Raw genomic sequence first — 17,952 nt, forward strand, 5'->3', positions numbered from 1 at the left:
AATTAATCAATGTAATTCACCATACCAACAGACTAAAAATAAATAGTTTAAGTTCACATCAATAGATGGAAAAAAAGCGTTTGACAAAATACAATATCCATTAATGATAAAAATCCTTAGCAAACTAGAAGGAAATTATCTTAAAGTGATAAAAAGCATGCATGAAAAACTTATAATCAACATTGTACTTAATGGTGAAAAAGCAAATGCCAGGAAGAAGGCCAGGATGTCAGCTCTCACTATTGCTATTCAACACTGTACTAGGTGACACAGTTGGCACAATGAGACAAGAAAAAGAAATAAAAAGCATAAAAATATTGAAGGAAGAAGATTAGTATGTACACTGAAAACTACAAAACTTTGCCGAGAAAAATTAAAGATGTAAATTAATGGAGTGATATACCATGTTCATGGACCAGAAGACTCAATATTAAGATGCCATTTCTCTCCAAACTGATCTATAGATTATATACAGTGCCAATGAAAATCCCAGTAGACCTTTTTTTTTGGTCAAAATTGACAAATTGATTCTAAAATTACATGGAAATGAAAAGGACCTAGACCAGTTAGAACAATATTGAAAAGAACAAAGCTGGGGGACATACACTATCTGATTTAAGTAAAATTTCTAGAAGAAAACATAGGGGAAAAAAATCTTTTTTTTTTATTTGGGTTAAGCGAAGACTTCTTATAAAGGACACAAAAATCAACTAAATATAAAATAAAAATTGATAAACTGGACTTCGTCAAAACCTGCTTTTTTAGTGACATTATTATGAAAAGGGAAAGACAAGCCACTCCTACAAAACACTTTTGCAATACATGTATATGACAAAGCATTTACATCCAAAATATAAAAAGAAATCTTACAACTCAATAATAAGATAAACATCCTATTAAAATGGGAAAAAGACTTAAATAGACACTTCACAAGAGAATATTGGATGGACAATAAGCACATGAAAAGATGCTCAACATCATTAGTCATTTGAGAAATACAAATCAAAACAGTGAGATACCACTTCATACACATTTAGAATGAATCAAATTGAAAAGACTGAAAAATTTTAAGTGTCAGGGGCAACTAGCACTGCCATACATTTCTAATAGGTATGTAAAATTGAAGGCAGTGTCTTAAAAAGTTAACACAAAGTAACTAGGTAATTCAGCAATTCCATTCCTAAAGAAAAGTATGCCCACACAGAGACTTGCATACACATTTTTATTAGCTTTACTCATAACAGTCTCAAACCAGGAAAAAACCCAAATATCCACCAACAGGTGAACAAATAATTGTGGTATATTCATACTAATGAATAATAATCAGTAATAAAAAAGGCATGAACTACTGATTTACACAATAACATGCCTGAATCTCAACAAAGGGATACATCATGAATAACTCCATTGACAGTAAGTTCTAGAACTGACAAAACATGCAACTATAATAGAAACCCAATTTGTAATTACCTGGGTGGCTAGCGGATGGATAGATCAACTGCAAAGCTGCATAAAGAAACTTTCTGGATGTTAGAAGTATTCTTTATATTTTTTAAAGATTTTTTAAAAAATTTCTCTCCCCTTCCCCCCCCGCCGCCCCAAGTTGTCTGTTCTCTGTGTCCATTCTCTGTGTGTTCTTCTGTGACCGCTTCTGTCCTTATCAGTGGCACCAGGAATTTGTGTTTCTTTTTGTTGAGTCATCTTGTTGTGTCAGTTCTCTGTGTGTGTGCAGTACCATTTTTTGGCATGCTGCACTTTCTTTCAAGCTGGGCGGCTCTCCTTATGGGGTGCACTCCTTGCATGTGGGGCTCCCCTATGCGGGGGACACCCCTGCATGGCAGGGTACTCCTTGCGTGCATCTGCACTGCACATGGGCCAGCTCCACACGGGTCAAGGAGGCCCAGGGTTTGAACCACGGACCTCCCATGTGGTAGGCGGATGCCCTATTCATTGGGCGAAGTCCGCTTCCCTCTTTATCTTGATTGGGATAGTGGTTACAGAGTATATGAACCTTTTTCAAAGTCACTGACCAATATACTTAAAATGTATGCATTTTATTGTATGTAAATTATATTCCGATAATGTTAATTAAAACCTCTTCAGAGTTATAAAACATTACCTGTATAGATCTGTCTTGTTATCAAACCAATCTGACAAGACCCGAAAGGTAAAGAGGGGAAAACGCTGATGAAGAACATGGAAGCTCACATTTTCAAATGTGTAGTTAGTGAGAGATACCTAAAAAAGAAAAAAAAAAAGACACCATTATAACAATGCTTGTATTTATGCAGCAAATTTGGTCCAAATATCACTTCAAATTTTTCACAGTAGATATGAAAGAGCTATCTATAAAAATGTTTTGGGTTACAACTGAATCCTAATTCAAAATGATGTATAGTTTACTGGAAAGAAATGCTCATAAAAAACTGCAATGAAATCAGGCCTAATGAGATTCAACTTGGACATGTAATATTTATTTTAAGTGATCATATCACTTCTTTTTTTTTTTTTTTTTAGATTTTATTTTATTTATTTCTCTTCCCTTCCCTTCCCTTCCCTCCCCCCCCCCGCTCTCTGCTCTCTGTGTCCATTCGCTGTGTGTTCTTCTGTGTCTGCTTGTATTCTTGTCAGCAGCACCAGGAATCTGTGTCTCTTTGTTGCGTCATCTTGCTCTGTCAGCGCTCCGTGTATGTGGCGCCACTCCTGGGCAGGCTGCACTTTTTTCCGTGCAGGGCGGCTTACACCCTTACGGGGCACACTCCTTGCATGTGGGGCTCCCCTACACGGGGGACACCCCTGCGTGGCAGGGCTCTCCTTGTGCGCATAAGCACTGTGCGTGGGCCATGTGGTGAACATGGGTCAGGAGGCCCTTGGGATCGAACCCTGGACCTCCCACGTGTAGGTGGACGCTCTATCAGTTGAGCCTAATCTGCTTCTCCATATCACTTCTTTTCACTTTCTATGCCAATACAAATACTGACAGACAGAAATATTGTTAAGCAAGTTAATTTTATTCTTTGGTCCTTGGTGACATGCTGATTAATGGGATTCCACAGATTTGAGGATGAGTTACTTAGTTTAAGGAAGCCATTTATCCTGCCCACAAGAATTACATTAAGTACTAAGACCCAGATCTCTAACCCACACTCAGACTTAGCTATTTAAATGTTTATTGGGGGCAAGGGGAGAGAAATAAATAAATTTAAAAAAAATTTTAAAAAGTAAATGTTTATTGGACACCTTCACCTGGATGTCTGACTGATACCTCATGATTTATATTCTTAAATCATTTTCCCACCTGAACATGATCTGCAGTCATCTATGCCACAACCCTGATAATCCTCCTTGACACTTCCTATGGATTTACCCTCTGTTTAGGATGAATCATGTCCCCCATAAAAGGCACGTTTAGGTCCTAACCCCTGGTCCTGTCGTTGTGAACCCCCTTGTAAATAGCAGCTTTGAAGATGTTATTAAAGTATTCCCAAACTGAATGAGGGTGGGCCTTAATCCAATATGGCTGAAAACTTTATAAGCAAAGGAAATTGAACACAGAAAGAGGAGCCATGGGGAGCAGTCAAGAGTTGGAAGTCAATGGAACCTGGAGAAGAAAGAAGACGTCACCATATACACTGCTATATGATGGAAAAGCCAAGAACCCTGAAGACTGCTGGTTAAAAGATACTTACCCTTGGAAGAAGTAAACCTTCTAGTCTCTGAAATAATGAAGTCAGTAAATTCCTGTTGTTAAGCCAATCAATTATATGTTATTAGTTTTAGCAAATAGGAAACTAAAACACATTCTAAATCCGTGATTTCCTCTGCATTCCATTTAACACTGCCAACTTTCACCTCAACTATCCAAAAATCTTCTCAATCATTTCCTTACCTAGAGCCTTGTCCCTTCCACATTGCTACCAGAAGGATAGGAATCAGATGTAAATCACATGTCACTCCCTTCAAAGAGTTTTGGATTAACATGCCTGGTTAGCAACCCTTTTCAACTTCTCATTAAAAACTAAGAAGAGGGAAACGGACTTGGCCCAGTGGTTAGGGCGTCCATCTACTACATGGGAGGTCCGCGGTTCAAACCCCGGACCTCCTTGACCCGTGTGGAGCTGGCCCAGGTGCAGTGCTGATGCGCGCAAGGAGTGCCGCCCCACGCAGGGGAGTCCCCCGCGTAGGGGATCCCCACGCGCAAGGAGTGCTCCCGTAAGGAGAGCCGCCCAGCGCGAAAGAAAGTGCAGCCTGCCCAGGAATGGCGCCGCCCACACTTCCCGTGCTGCTGACGACAACAGAAGCAGACAAAGAAACAAGACGCAGCAAATAGACACAGAGAACAGACAACCGGGGGGGAGGGGGGGTTAAATAAACAAATAAATAAAAATCTTTAAAAAAAAAAAAAAACTAAGAAGAGAAGTGGATGTGGCTCAAGTGATAGAGCTTATGCCTACCATAAGGGAGGACCTGAGTTCGATCTCTGGGGCCTCCTGGTGAAAAAAGAAGAGAAAGAGTGCTGGCACAGCGAGCCAGTGCCAGTGAGTGCCTGTGTAGTGAGTCAGTGCCCAAGTGGTGAGCACCAGTGCCCTCAAAAGTGAGTGACACAGCAAGATGATGATGCATCAAAAGAGAGACAAAGGGAGAGTCAAGGTGTAGCGCAGTAGAAACCAAGAACTGAGGTGGTACAATTGAAAGGGAACCTCTCTCCACATCAGAGGTCCCCAGGGATCAAATCCTGGTGAATCCTAGAGAAGAGAAAATGAGAAGACAACACAGACAGCAAAAACAGCAGGGTGGGAGGAGGGGAAGGAGAAAAAGTAAATTAAAAAATCTTATAAAAAAAAAAGTTAACATAATTGTTAAATTTAAAAAAACAACATACAATAAACTAGGATGTATGGGTGAAGGGATATCTGTGTGTTTTAGTAGTTGTACCCAAGCAGCATTTACACATTTAAATACTTATTTTGTATCAAATTATTTTTCTTTTAGTTCTCCTTTATATATTATGAAGAGGGCATTATGTTATTTTTTTTTGGAAATCAGGTATGGGAAGTAGTATATATTATCTATAAATTTCATTTCAGGCTTATAAAGAATGCATTGAATTTGACAGAGTTGATAGCCCCTGCTTTAATTAAAGTAAACAGGTGAGTACTAGTATAGCTGAAGCTTTTGAAACTGGACTAAAGCCTTCACTGAGAAGTATCACTGAGCGTGTACACTGTACTGGCAGAGCAATTTCCTAGAAGTAGCACAAAAGAAATGAACCACCCCCTTCTTCAAACAATATTCCTGAAACAAGGGTCCCCTCTATAAAAACAAGTTCAATGTGTCTTTATCTTTTGTTGCTATTAAAAAGCTAAAAAATGTTCATTCTATTAGAAAGTCACAAATGCTAATGATTTTGTTATGTTTAAAATTATCCTCCCCTTTTTAATCCTTAAGAAAAGTATACCAAATCATTTGCTGGGTTTTCTTGGCAAACTTCAACACTTTAACATCCATCTGGATCAAGTTGTTAATACATCTGTATTAAATACACATACACACAAACACACACACACCCCACATGTGACAGCTTACAAAAAGGTAGAAAAGGCAAGAAGATGAAGTAAAAAAGTGGCAAGATTAGATGAGGAAGGACTGTAAGGTCATTAACTAGTAAAACAACAGCAGAATAAAAACCCACACTGAGGGCAGTCAATATCAGTAGATTTCCTATACTGAAAATCAAGTTGGTGTTAAGAAGCATAAACCTAAATGGTTTATCCTCATAATGCAGATAAAGAGGACAAAGAGATGAAAATGAGAAGAGGGAAGATACAGGGAACAGAAGAGAGAGAGTTAACATATGGATATTTAGGTTTCTGAAGGAAACCCTAACACAAATGGGACAGAAGCAATAATAAATGATTTAATGAGTTGGGCCTCAGATTTCTCTTTTGCAGTACTAAATTCCAGAAGTGAAAGGAGCTATAGCTAGTTTTTATTCTTGTACTGGGCAGGGGATTGAATCCGACATCTCATGTGTGGGAAGTTGGTACTCAACCAGTGAGCTACATCAGCTCCCCTGAGTTGGTTTTTCCATTTGTTTTGCTTGTTGTTTGGTTTTTTGTTTTTAGGAGGCACTGGGAACTGAACCCAGGACCTACCATGTAGGAAGCAGGCACGTAACTGAGCCACATCTGCTCCCTAGAGAATTTTAAAGAAAGAAGAGTGTTGCTACCTGAAATTTTTATACCAAGTAAACATAATATTTATGTGGGAAGAAAACAAAGATATTCCTTGAACTCTTTTTCTCCAATGATTTCAACTCTATTCCATCCTAGCCACTCACTCCTAGGATCTATTACTACCACAAAACTGTAGTCCCTCCATAATCTCATGCATCCCACCTTCTGAATGATCTGACTTATCCTTCCAGCTCATTTGCTCTAGCACCCCTACCTCTCTTTGCTCCTTATCTAGCTTAAATTCTGTATTTTAAATCACTCCCTTGCACATAATGTTCTTCCTCCCTCCCCTGCCTCCCCTTCTTTCTTTCAGGAAAGCCATAACCCAATGCTTGTGAATTGTGGTAAATATAACCCTCTGAAACTCTAGATGCGCATTTGTGAATTTGAACATAGCTGACAGCTATCACTTAAATTTCCCAACGCAAATCTTAAGTGGGCATAGAATGCTGCTCAGCTTTTGTGCTATAATTTCTTTGTTTTTCACTCTCAAATTCTCCTAGATAACTATTTCACACTCTTCTTCTCTTCTCAAACCCCACAAAACCCTCTACTATGCTCATTCTTAGCTGAGAACAGTGATTTCTATTTTGCTGAAAAAACTGAAGCAACTTCTAGTTGCTTCCAGAAACTTCCAGATTCTCATCACCACATCTATGCACCTGATACCATCTGCAACCCTATATTCTGTCTCCCTGCCTGTTACAATAGCGAAATCGGCCAATGCTTAAGTTTTCTAAACTCAGCCCCTCTGTTTATGCACTAGAGATGGCACTCAAGAAGTATCTGCTGAATTGAATCTGGTCTGTTTCACCTCACTTAGGAACTTCTTGAAAGGCCTGGATTAAAGTGACATCCTGAAGACCTCTAAATATAATTTTCTGAATAATTTATTCTTTCATTTAAGCAGTCAACAAAAATCTAATGAGCACCAAAACAAAGTACTATTTAAGAGGTACTGTACTTTTTTCACTGAGGATTAAAAGCCCAGAGGGAACAGTAAGAATTTTGGATTCAAAGTATCATGAGGGATATACAGATAAAAGAAATAATGATGAAAGGAGTCTTTGGAGCTATTCAAATCCAGACAAAAATTGATTGAAGGCCTTTAATATGAAGAAAATTCTCAGGGCCAACTTCTTTCTGCTCAAAGTCATAGCCCTTGAGGTTCCAGAATACTTTGAGATATGAAACAGTACTTACAGCAAGTTCATTCAAGATTTCATGAATACTGACAAATTGCTAGGGGTGCTTTGTGTTAGGGAAAAAATAAAATGACAATCTAGTTTTGCACATCCAGGAGGGGATTAAATTATCTAACTCATAACCTTTGCATACTTGTGCCCCACATTTACAAATAAAGATCATAGGTGCTATATGCTCACCTTAGGGTTATAGAAATGCTTTGAACCCGAAATTTCAGAGGACTAGAAAGAAAGCACGAAGGTTTCAAAATATGTTTACTTTATAATTTGTGATTTTAAACTAATGGTGGATAATTGCCACTGCTGTCTTTTAGATCTAAGCAAAGGGTGAAAAAAATCCCTGAAACTAAGGTTCAATTTATTTTTGTGTTTATAAACTTAATTTATATGTTCCTAGGTAATACCAGAGACTACAGTTTGATATATATAATGGAATAAACAACAAAATATACCTACAATCTCTTCATCATCTATTTTCTTTGACGTGTCACTAGGAATTATTTTCAAGTCATTAGGGACACTTATAGCTCTGATAATATTTTAAGAAGAAAAGAGTGAAAGAGGAAAAAATTATTCTATCCTCTTCATATTCTTCTCACTCAAGGAGAATTTATACATTGTACATCTTCAGATTAGATGAAATATTAGCATAATTTGAAGCTCATGGTATAGAGGGGAAATAAAAATATCTGAATCTTATATAAAGAATATATATGGGGAAATGGATGTGGCTCAAGTGATTGGGCTCCCGCCTACCATATACGAGGTCCAGGATTCAATTCCCAGGGCCTCTTGGTGAAAGGCATGCTGGTCTGCATGGCAAGCTGGTTTGAGTGGAGAGCTGGCCTGAATGGGGCACTGGCCCATGCAGAGTGCTGACCCATGGGGAGTGCTGGCCTGCATAGGAGAGCTGGCCCGTGCAGGAGTGCTGGTGCAGCAAGATGACGCAACAAAAAGAGACACAGAGGAGAGACAATAAGAGATGCAGCAAACTAGGGAGCTGAGGTGGTACAAAAGATTGAGTGCCTCTCTCCCATTCTGGAAGGTCCCAGGATCAGTTCCCAGTGCTACCTAAAGAGAATACAAGCAGATGCAGAGAGCAGACAGTGAACACAAAACAATGGGGGAAGGAGGGGAATAAGTAAATAAACCTCAAAAAAAAAAAAAAAAGAATATATATAACTAAATGTGATAGAATTACCATGCAATAGTACCCAAAAGAATTACAGAGGGCATGTTCAGAAAGTAAAATCCTTTATAGAAATCTAGAAGAGCCAGACAGATCATAGAACCTGTGTAAAAGAAGAGAGCTTTCTTCCTAATATAAACATTTTAGCTGATATTATCCAAAGTTCAAAGTCTGAGACTAGACCAAATAATACTGGGTATCTTTACATTTCAATAAGAGAAATTTAAGGATATAAATATTATCTGAAATCCTGTGATTTTACATTTTTGCTTAAAAATTATTTCTCTAAGGTACTGCAAATTAATGAGATAGTTTGTTGAAATTTATTCTACCAAAAATCATTATCTGGAACTCCAAAGAATAAATTGGATGCCACTATTTAACTATTTCCAAGTACTGACTCTTCAACTTACCCTATTAGTCTGGCCCAGTATTTAAATATCCTTAGTTCAAGAAGTTTCTTTCTTCGCTGAGTCTTTTTCTTGCTATAATAGATCAATAAGGCCAAGCTGAATTCACTTGGCCTTAAGTACAAAATAGTAACACTCAACACATAATACTGCATGATAGCTACAGACTTTCCTACTATTGCTGCCTTAGATGCAAATAAAGGGAAATATTAAAAAATTAAAATATTAAGGTTAAATACTTTTGAAGTTTTGCATTTTAAGAAAGTAGTACATATTTAATTCTATGTAAGTATAATAAAAATAATTCATAAAAACATAAGAGTTGCAGTCAGCTGTACTAATATTTTATACTTTGTATATAAATAACAATTATAATTATATTATATATTTAAAATATTAAATATGTATATTATATAATTATAATTGCTATTTTGATTTAATCTTATTTCCAAACAAGTTTTAAAGCACCTACCTCATTTCTCATGATTCTCCACAGATTTAGTGTAATTCGGCCAACAATATTTATCTCACTCATTGTATCTGATCCATACTCATCTCTTTCTGCTGTAAATCTGTTCTCAATCTTATCATCTACAGAAATGAGTATACATTGCATCAGGGCTCATAGAAAACAATTTTTCAAGCAAATAATGCCAAAGAAATATGAGACTAAAAATTAAGGATGAAATGCAATTTAGTCTATTTAGAATTAGAGACTTACTTTAAAATAACACAAATTTTCTTCCTTAAGTTGTGAAAGCACTTTGTAAAATAATACACCAGAGAATTATGTATCTTTTATGTAATAACCCATTTTTTAATTTGGTAATTTCTCATGCTACTTTTATGAACACCTAAGCTACAGCATTTCTTTGGAATTAGCATGAAAAATGTTCATTGTTAAAATTGATAATTTTTTAGAAAAAAATGATAAAATTATTTTCTGAAAATCTGATGACATCAATTAATTAATGATGTTCATATTCAGGATAAAATTTTCTTAACTGTGTACAGAACTAATGACAAATTCCTCTTATAGCATATAGAGTTCTGAGTCTAGTTTCTTAGGTGATGATGATTTTACCTGGAATAGAAATTAAAATGTGTTTTACCTTTGAAACATTAGGTGTGCATGAAAATTGATTAGAGGTATTTGAGTAATGAAAACATTTACCATATACTTAAAATATTAGCATAATTTCTATTTTACATTGCAGGAAACTCTATTCAGAAGTTATATCTTGCCTGGATCATGTAGTGTCAGAATCAATATTCTAAACCAGGATTAACTCACTCTATAGACCATAAACACCCACCCTCACAAATAGCTTCCTTTTTTTTAAGGCATAATGTTAATTTTTTTTTTCATTTAACTAACACATATAATGTTTACTGTGTTCAAAGGCACTATTTTAAGTACTTTACAGTCACCCTTGGAGATAAGTTCTATTATTATCCCCATTTCACAGATGAACAAACTGAGACATGAATAGGTTAAGTAACTTGCTTGACATCACATGCCTAGTGAGCAGCTTAGTCAGGATTTGAACCCAGGCAAGTCTTTCTCCAGAATCTGTGCTCTTTACCTCTACTATGCTGCTTCCCTAACCACACTCCTTAACCATGTCTCAGAAAAGTGACTTCAGCAGGACTCTGAAAGGACATGTACTTCCATTCACTCTTCTGACTGGAAGTCATATACATTATCTGTTATGGCTAATTCAACTAATTAGCAAGTGCACCCAAACACTAGTGCCACTATTCCTTAATATCCTGAACTCAGATGTTGAAAAATATGTCATTATATGTCACTATTCCTATCAGTTGAGGGACACAGAAACTACAAAAATTCATGTAATAAGAACCTAAAAATCTTTCTCCCTTTCATTCCAAACTTTTGGAAAGCTCAAAATATTTACTGTCCTTAAATTATCTAGTTTCAACCTTTCATTTTTAAATTCACCAACACTTCAGACATTTTTACTGAAGTCATAAACTCTCCCAGGAGATGTCTTGATTAGTTGTATCAATTTTGGGGTTTTAGCCTCCCAGAGTATGTGCTTCTTTGTTTTAGTGAGACTTGTAGGGAGTTTATGAAACAAACTTATTAAAAATTCTGCAAAGAAAACATAATTTTAAAAGTTTTATAAACTGTAAGTAATTTTGAAAGGAGTATTATGATTAACCCTCTTTTCAATCGGAATCAGATTTTGAGGGAATAGCCTTAAACATTCATTCAGTTGTTTAGCCTGATACCCAAATAAAAATCAAAGACTAATGAGTCAGTATTTCTCTATCCATTTTAGCTTTCCTCATCAACCATATGGATGAGAAACAGAACTAGACAAATAAAATAAAATATGATACAATGGAAAGAAATATTATATAGCTTCATAATAATTATGAAGACTATCTCAAAATATATAAAGATACTTAAGATGTTGGAAAAAAGGAAGCATAATAAAAATGGAGTATATAGTATGATTTAAGTTATATAAAAAATAAAGACACACACAGACACACACACATAGATATGAAAAAATGACTGAAAGGAGAAAAGTCAACAAATATACTAACACTATTACAACAGTGGGATTGCAGATTTTTCTTTTACTTTTCCTGATTTTAAAATTTTTTTATATGGAATTATGGTATATCTTATACAATTTAGTATAAAAAATTGGGCTAGAACAACAGTACTTTTTACCTTATCTGTATTTACTTTACTTTGCAATTTTCTCTGTAGTTGAACCATAAACACTACATTACCTGGCACCCGTGAGATCATCTGACATAGGTCAACACTTAAGGCAGCAGCCCTTTGTAAGAGGTAACCCCAGGAATGCATCTGAATCTCATATCCTAGAAGAATATCAGGATCGTACCTAAAGAAGGAATAAAAAAAATTAAACAAGGACCACATAGTTGAATATTTAACCAGAAGAAAAGATTCTTCAAGACTTAAAGTACAAAAATAAAATATATATATATATTCCATAATGGTTCTCAGATAGGGGAGCATGAGACAATGTTTTTATAGAATTTCTATACAGGAAGGGATTAGGGAGAGCAGTAATAAAGGAAGGAGTGGGGCAGCTGGGATACTTGATTTAAAGCCACTCTTACAAGGAAGAAAAGTTTTTACTCAGATTATATATTTATTTGATATGACTTGGGAAAGGCTGATAGAAACTGGGGTGTTGTTAGGTCACTGCCACTGAGGTATATGAGTAAAGGTATGATTGAGAATAAGATGAGGGCAAGAGCAAGGTGAAGTGTAAGGGAATTTGTGTGGGTAGTATATTTTGAAAAAGATCCCTCAGGTCATTCTGTTGCCACTTCTCTGCTCCTTTAACCTATCTTGCTCTTAAATAGTTTTAAGGTTAAGAAAGAAAATGAAAAGATCTTTTCCACACTTAATTTTATAAATACCTGGTCCTCACATGGAGAAAGATATAAGTAATGTCAAGTTTGCCCTCTAAACTTTAGAGGAATGAGACAGAGTTTAATGGAACAATGAAATATTTAAAAAGTTGAGACTAACGTGGAAGTTAAGTACCAGTAACTAAGAGAAAAATGTTTTAGTTGTCATCAAATAGTTGCACTGGCAAAACTGGACAACCTGTATTCAACTCAAAAGGACACTCTTTGTGTCTCCTTAGAACCTCCATGTCAACAGTAACACCATAGAGAAATGTTGGTTATAGCACAAGGGACAATAAACATGGAAATTTACTTCAATGGGAAAAGTGTGTGAGGAAGAGAGGGATGAATTTTAGTCATAAGTTTTTTAGAAACTCTGATTAGAAACAATATTATTGTATTCTTCATAAAAGCAAAAGGCAGAGTGAAATACTGACAGAAAAAGTTGGGTTTTACATAATCACTCATATAGACATTCTGAATTGTAGGATGTGCATCCTGTCCAAATTTAACACTTTAAGCCTCTACCAAGGTCTGTAGGATAAGATTACTGATGCAGGATGCTATACTCAGCAAGTCTGTGGTATAACAATGCATCATGAAGAGATGGCCAGATGCTGAAATTTATATTGCACAATGTATTTTAACAGGGCCATGGGGAGCAGGAAAATTAAAAAGGATGCTATTGCAGAAGATAGAACCCAGGTTTTTAGATACCAGTCACTTAAATCTTCCAGGATTAAAGATAAAGTAGTATTTTTGTGACATCCTAAGTTTCTGTTGACAAAGCAAAAGCTAAAGCCACTCAACACCCATTTTAAGAATGGGTGTAAATATGATGAAATATTAATAAATTGGCTCCAGAGATAGAACTTTTACCTCTGAGATATGAATGAAATTGAATGTATTACTGAGGTATTACAATACCAATAAAAATGTGTAACTTTTGGAAACCTGATAGAGTGAATGAAAATCACTAGAAACTGAAGAACAAGTCATCGAGATTTTGTTATTGTCACCAAATTTTTCACAAAAGAAAAATGGACTCAGGCTTTTGAACTTGAAATATATTTTTATTAGCTTCAAAAGAGACTCTTAAGACTAAATGGCCTCCAGATTGAAAAATAACTATGCATAATAGATCTGAAAAATATTGAAACAACTACACAATTATTTAAAGGAACAAAACCTGTGAAGTAAATCCATTAAGGGAAGCAAATGATTTCAGGGAAGATGGCAGACTAAAAGACATGGGACTCTATTCTCTTCCAGAAAAACAGCTAGAGGACAGGTAGAAACAGTCCGCAAAAAATCTTCTAAGGTTTAAGACACCAGAGAAAGGCTGGACACTGTGTAGAAGAGAGGTGAAGCTGGCTAAGTAAGATAGGGAATTAAGAGATGGGTCTGGAACCTGGCAAGAAATCCACATGGATGCTGATACCCCCAAGATGGCTGCTGGAAGACCACTCCCCCCCTCCAAGATTCTACCATTCAGAACAAAATTTCCTCTGGAAACAGGAAAAGCCCAAGATATTCCCCAAGGACTTTATCATTGGGCCCTCTGAGGGGACTGATGGTTGGGGTAATCAATCAAAACAGTAAACAGTAAAATGCTCTACCATTAGCAAAGGGGTAGAATAATTAATGGTTCAAAAAGCAGGTGCAAGGCCTGAACACGATCTCTTGCCGTTGGACCCCTGTTCCTGCCCTCCGTGCCCTGTTCTTTCCGTTTTTCCTCTGCCATGATGGCCACCAAGTAAAACCTGGGCATTTATAATCTATAATACGGAACTGTAGTCTATAAAGCAGCCTGCTTTATTACTTTTCAGCTCCTTCCTCTCTACCTGGGACAGATGATCTGTTATTTTCTCCCATTTCTCTTCCCTTCCTACCTCAATAAATTACTGGCCTAACTCACCTTATGTACTCTTGAAATTCATTTCTGTTGCATAGTCAAGAACCTGGACAAAATCTGATAACATATCTGGTGAGCCAGTCCAAGGACTTATTGGTGAGTGAAACTATGGCCTACAGCCTGTTTAATGCCTTCCTTTGGTTTTCCATTTTAAACAGGCTCACCTGCAAGCCACACAGGATGTAATCCCAGGGGAGGGACGAGGCTCAGGCATGGGAATTCTCAGCATCTGTGCTGCACGCCCAGGCTTATAAGAACTGACCCCAGTCGGGAGGGCTGGGGTGCAAGGCAGGGGCTCACTACACTACTCTTTCAGTCCTTTAGCAGACATCAGCTCTGCCCTCAGGGCCAGCGACCATTGCCTTCTCCCCTAGCCCCCGCAAGGTGGGGTGGGGGTGGGAGGTGGGAGGGCAGTTCTCAGATCCAAGCCTTTACAGGCTAGCTTTTTTAGGAAGGGGCCGGCCGGGCCAAAATGGATGCTGTGGGCGTTCCCTTTTCTCAGGGTCATCACAGGCCAGGATACCTTTCCATAATTACCTTTTACCCATGTTTTGCCTTCCTACTCCTTGCTACTGCATTTTTCATTAAAGGTTTGTGATAAAATGCTTTGGAATGTCTTAAATACTGTAAAACTGAAAATGCCTTTGCCAGCAAGGAAGTGATTGCCTCAGGGTCCCAAGGCCTGTTAGCTAGAACAATTGATTGCTAATCACTTAATGGTCTTTTGATTGCTGGTCTAACTGGAAAACTACCAGACAGTAAAGTCATAAAACTAGGATGGCTTTAAAGACCTCTGTAAGAATAGGAAGAAGCTTTTTACCCCTTCTCCAAGTAGGAGCAATATTCAGCTTGGCAGCTTCAGGTTGAAATCGATCAGTTCCCGAGATCTGTTCAGCCTGTCTCTCAAGTCCAGAATGGCCCTGGAAACCCCCCGCAGCAGGGGCTCTGTGATTCCTGGGGTGGAAGGAATCAGATAGCAGCCAAACATTCCCTGAGATTTCAGGCACTTCTGTTTGGGTAACAGTGCAGTCTCGGACCCTGAAATGTCAGGGTGCCGAGAACCCGAGCAGGAAACTCTGAATGGCCCCCATTCCTTGGGCCCTTCAATTCAGAGAGCAGCCAAATATTCCCTGAGGTTTATCTCAGGCACTTTGATTTGGGGTAACTACTCAGAAAGACTACTCAGTCTCCCACCAACTTGCTTGGGCGTATTGATCTGATCTCCAGAATTATCAGGTATCCCCCAGGACCTAGGTCGCCCACAGGGATGCCTGTAGGTCAGGCTCTGAAATTTAAAATTCTCAGAACCCTGAAGACAGAGCATCAGCTCCAAATTATGTGGAGTGGTGAACGTTTTAGTCAGACAGACTCTGGGAGCCAGATCCGTCAAATAAAAAGTGCTTCTTCATTCTTCCTAAAATAATGCGCATAGTCTCTAGCCCAAGAGTAAACTCCCCACAGGAGTGTCTTCTCAAGAATAAAAAAATTCTGCCCACTTCTGGTCTATGTGGCCATAGTAAAGTCAAGAGCATCCTCTGTATGAAACCCTGAATTCCAGTTAAACCAGTGTAAGAAAAGAAGACAGAGAGATCTGAGGCCCAGAAACTTCATGTCATGTCTCCTTAAGGAAATGAGGAAATATACCTCAAACGTCTATCAGTGTAAACTCAGGTGTGTCTATAAAAGGTGTGAACAGAAATCAAGATCCAGATTGGTTACTAAACTTCTGGAAAATAAGAAACCTCATGTTCCATCAATTAAAATCAAAGAGTTCCTAGAAATGCTAAGGGCATAAAATTCTCCTGTTTTAATCTGTACTTAACTTTGTGTTTAACTTTGAAATCTGTGTTTAATTTTGTCAGTTAGCTTGTGCCTAGGAAATCAGAATAGGGGTTCACTTGTTACAAACTGGATAACAAAGGCAACCAAAATTGACATTAATGGCAAAAAGTAACTTCATAGCAGTGAAACCTGTCTAGAAGCCACTTCAATGTGCATATTCAAGTGGTGGTAATGAAAAGTTACCTTGACTCCATTGGGAATCTTCAGTTTTCACTTTAAAAAATGGAAATAGTTTTTCCTCCACTGCTAAGATAAAATACCTGGTAATTAATATCTTCATGGTAAAAGTATAGAAGAAGCACAGTACTAAAAAGTTCATTTGGGGAAACGGACTTGGCCCAGTGGTTAGGGCGTTCGTCTACCACACAGGAGGTCCGCGGTTCAAACCCCGGGCCTCCTTGACCCGTGTGGAGCTGGCCCATGCACAGCACTGATGCGCACAAGGAGTGCCGCCCCACACAGGGGTATCCCCCGCATAGGGGATCCCCACGCGCAAGGAGTGCGCCCATAAGGAGAGCTGCCCAGTGCGAAAGAAAGTGCAGCCTGCCCAGGAATGGCGCCACCCACACTCCCGTGCCACTGATGACAACAGAAGCGGACAAAGAAACAAGACGCAGCAAATAGACACAGAGAACAGACAACCGGGGGTGGGGGTGGGGGTGGGGGTGGGGGGGGTAGTTAAATAAATAAATAAATCTTAAAAAAATAAAAAGTTCATTTGATATGTTACACATTGCATTGAAAGTGTTTTAAAAAGTGTATAAAAATCAAGAGATAGACTTCAGCATTGTCAAAAAACTCTCTTGTGCATTCAAACCAGGCTTTCAATACACTGCAGGCTACCTCTCCATTTGAGTTATTGTCTAGGTTGGTCACTGACCCCTAAAACAATAAAGGTATCTACTACATCTCTGGTTGTGCTCCTGAAGTCAATGGAGACTACAATGCAGTTTCAAGCTCCTGCAGAAGCTAATGATGGCTTGATGTAGCCAAATGTACAATGGATTTCGCCTCCAGACTGGCCGAAAGGCACTATGCACCAGGCTGGTGGAATACTGGAACCTACCTTCCTAGCTTCTCTCTAGGCTCAAAGGTGCTGCAGCTTGCTGGCTGTGTGAAGAACATACTAAGTGGAGCAATGATCATCAGAGTACTATGAGTAGAACTTAAACACAGTTGGCATTATGGCTTGCTCCCATGGAGAGATAACATGTAAGGTATTACAAACCTGGAACTTAAATCTATTGCAGCTCAAAGAAAAACTTATGCATTGGGTAATACATTAATTAGTATTAAGTACTATACCTATATCTTCTATTCTAGATCTATGCATGATGATTAAGGTGATATCTTTTTTCATTCTAAACCATATACAAAAAAAAACATTGAACATGTTAAAAGTTCTGGTAGACTTCATTTTCTAAGTAATTAATGAGCGTGCTTAACTCAGGTATGCCCTCTTAGCCTTGAGAAGATAATGACCAAAAATTTCCCAATGTTTATAAAGGACATAAGTATCATTATCCAAGACAGACAACAACATATCCCAAACAGAAAAAATCCAAATATACCTACCCCAAGACACTTACTATTCAGAATAATATATATCAGAGATAAAGAGAGGATTCTGAAAGCAGCAAGAGAAAAACAAAGCGTTACATGCAAGGGAAACTCTATAAAGTTAAGTGCCGACCTCTCCTCAGAAACCATGGAGGTGAGAAGAAAGTGGTAT

At 37.8% G+C, this 17,952-nt stretch overlaps 1 protein-coding gene across 4 annotated transcripts in view; it reads right to left on the reverse strand.

Moving 5' to 3' along the window:
• REV3L (REV3 like, DNA directed polymerase zeta catalytic subunit) overlaps window positions 1-17,952 on the reverse strand; it is a 254,937-nt gene that overhangs the window by 80,441 nt on the left and 156,544 nt on the right. For all 4 annotated transcript variants that reach the window (XR_009188015.2, XM_058307291.2, XM_058307290.2 and 1 more), the window contains 3 exons: window positions 11,810-11,925; window positions 9,513-9,631; window positions 2,120-2,238 (listed from right to left, as the gene is read on the reverse strand). Coding sequence is in view for 3 of the 4 variants with exons in the window: in XM_058307291.2 (XP_058163274.1) it covers window positions 2,120-2,238; window positions 9,513-9,631; window positions 11,810-11,925 (354 nt within the window). In the remaining variant the exon portion in view is untranslated. The remainder of the gene's footprint in view (window positions 1-2,119; window positions 2,239-9,512; window positions 9,632-11,809; window positions 11,926-17,952) is intronic.

The sequence above is a fragment of the Dasypus novemcinctus genome, chromosome 11 (genome assembly GCF_030445035.2).
Source record: "Dasypus novemcinctus isolate mDasNov1 chromosome 11, mDasNov1.1.hap2, whole genome shotgun sequence".
Taxonomy (NCBI): domain Eukaryota; kingdom Metazoa; phylum Chordata; class Mammalia; order Cingulata; family Dasypodidae; genus Dasypus; species Dasypus novemcinctus.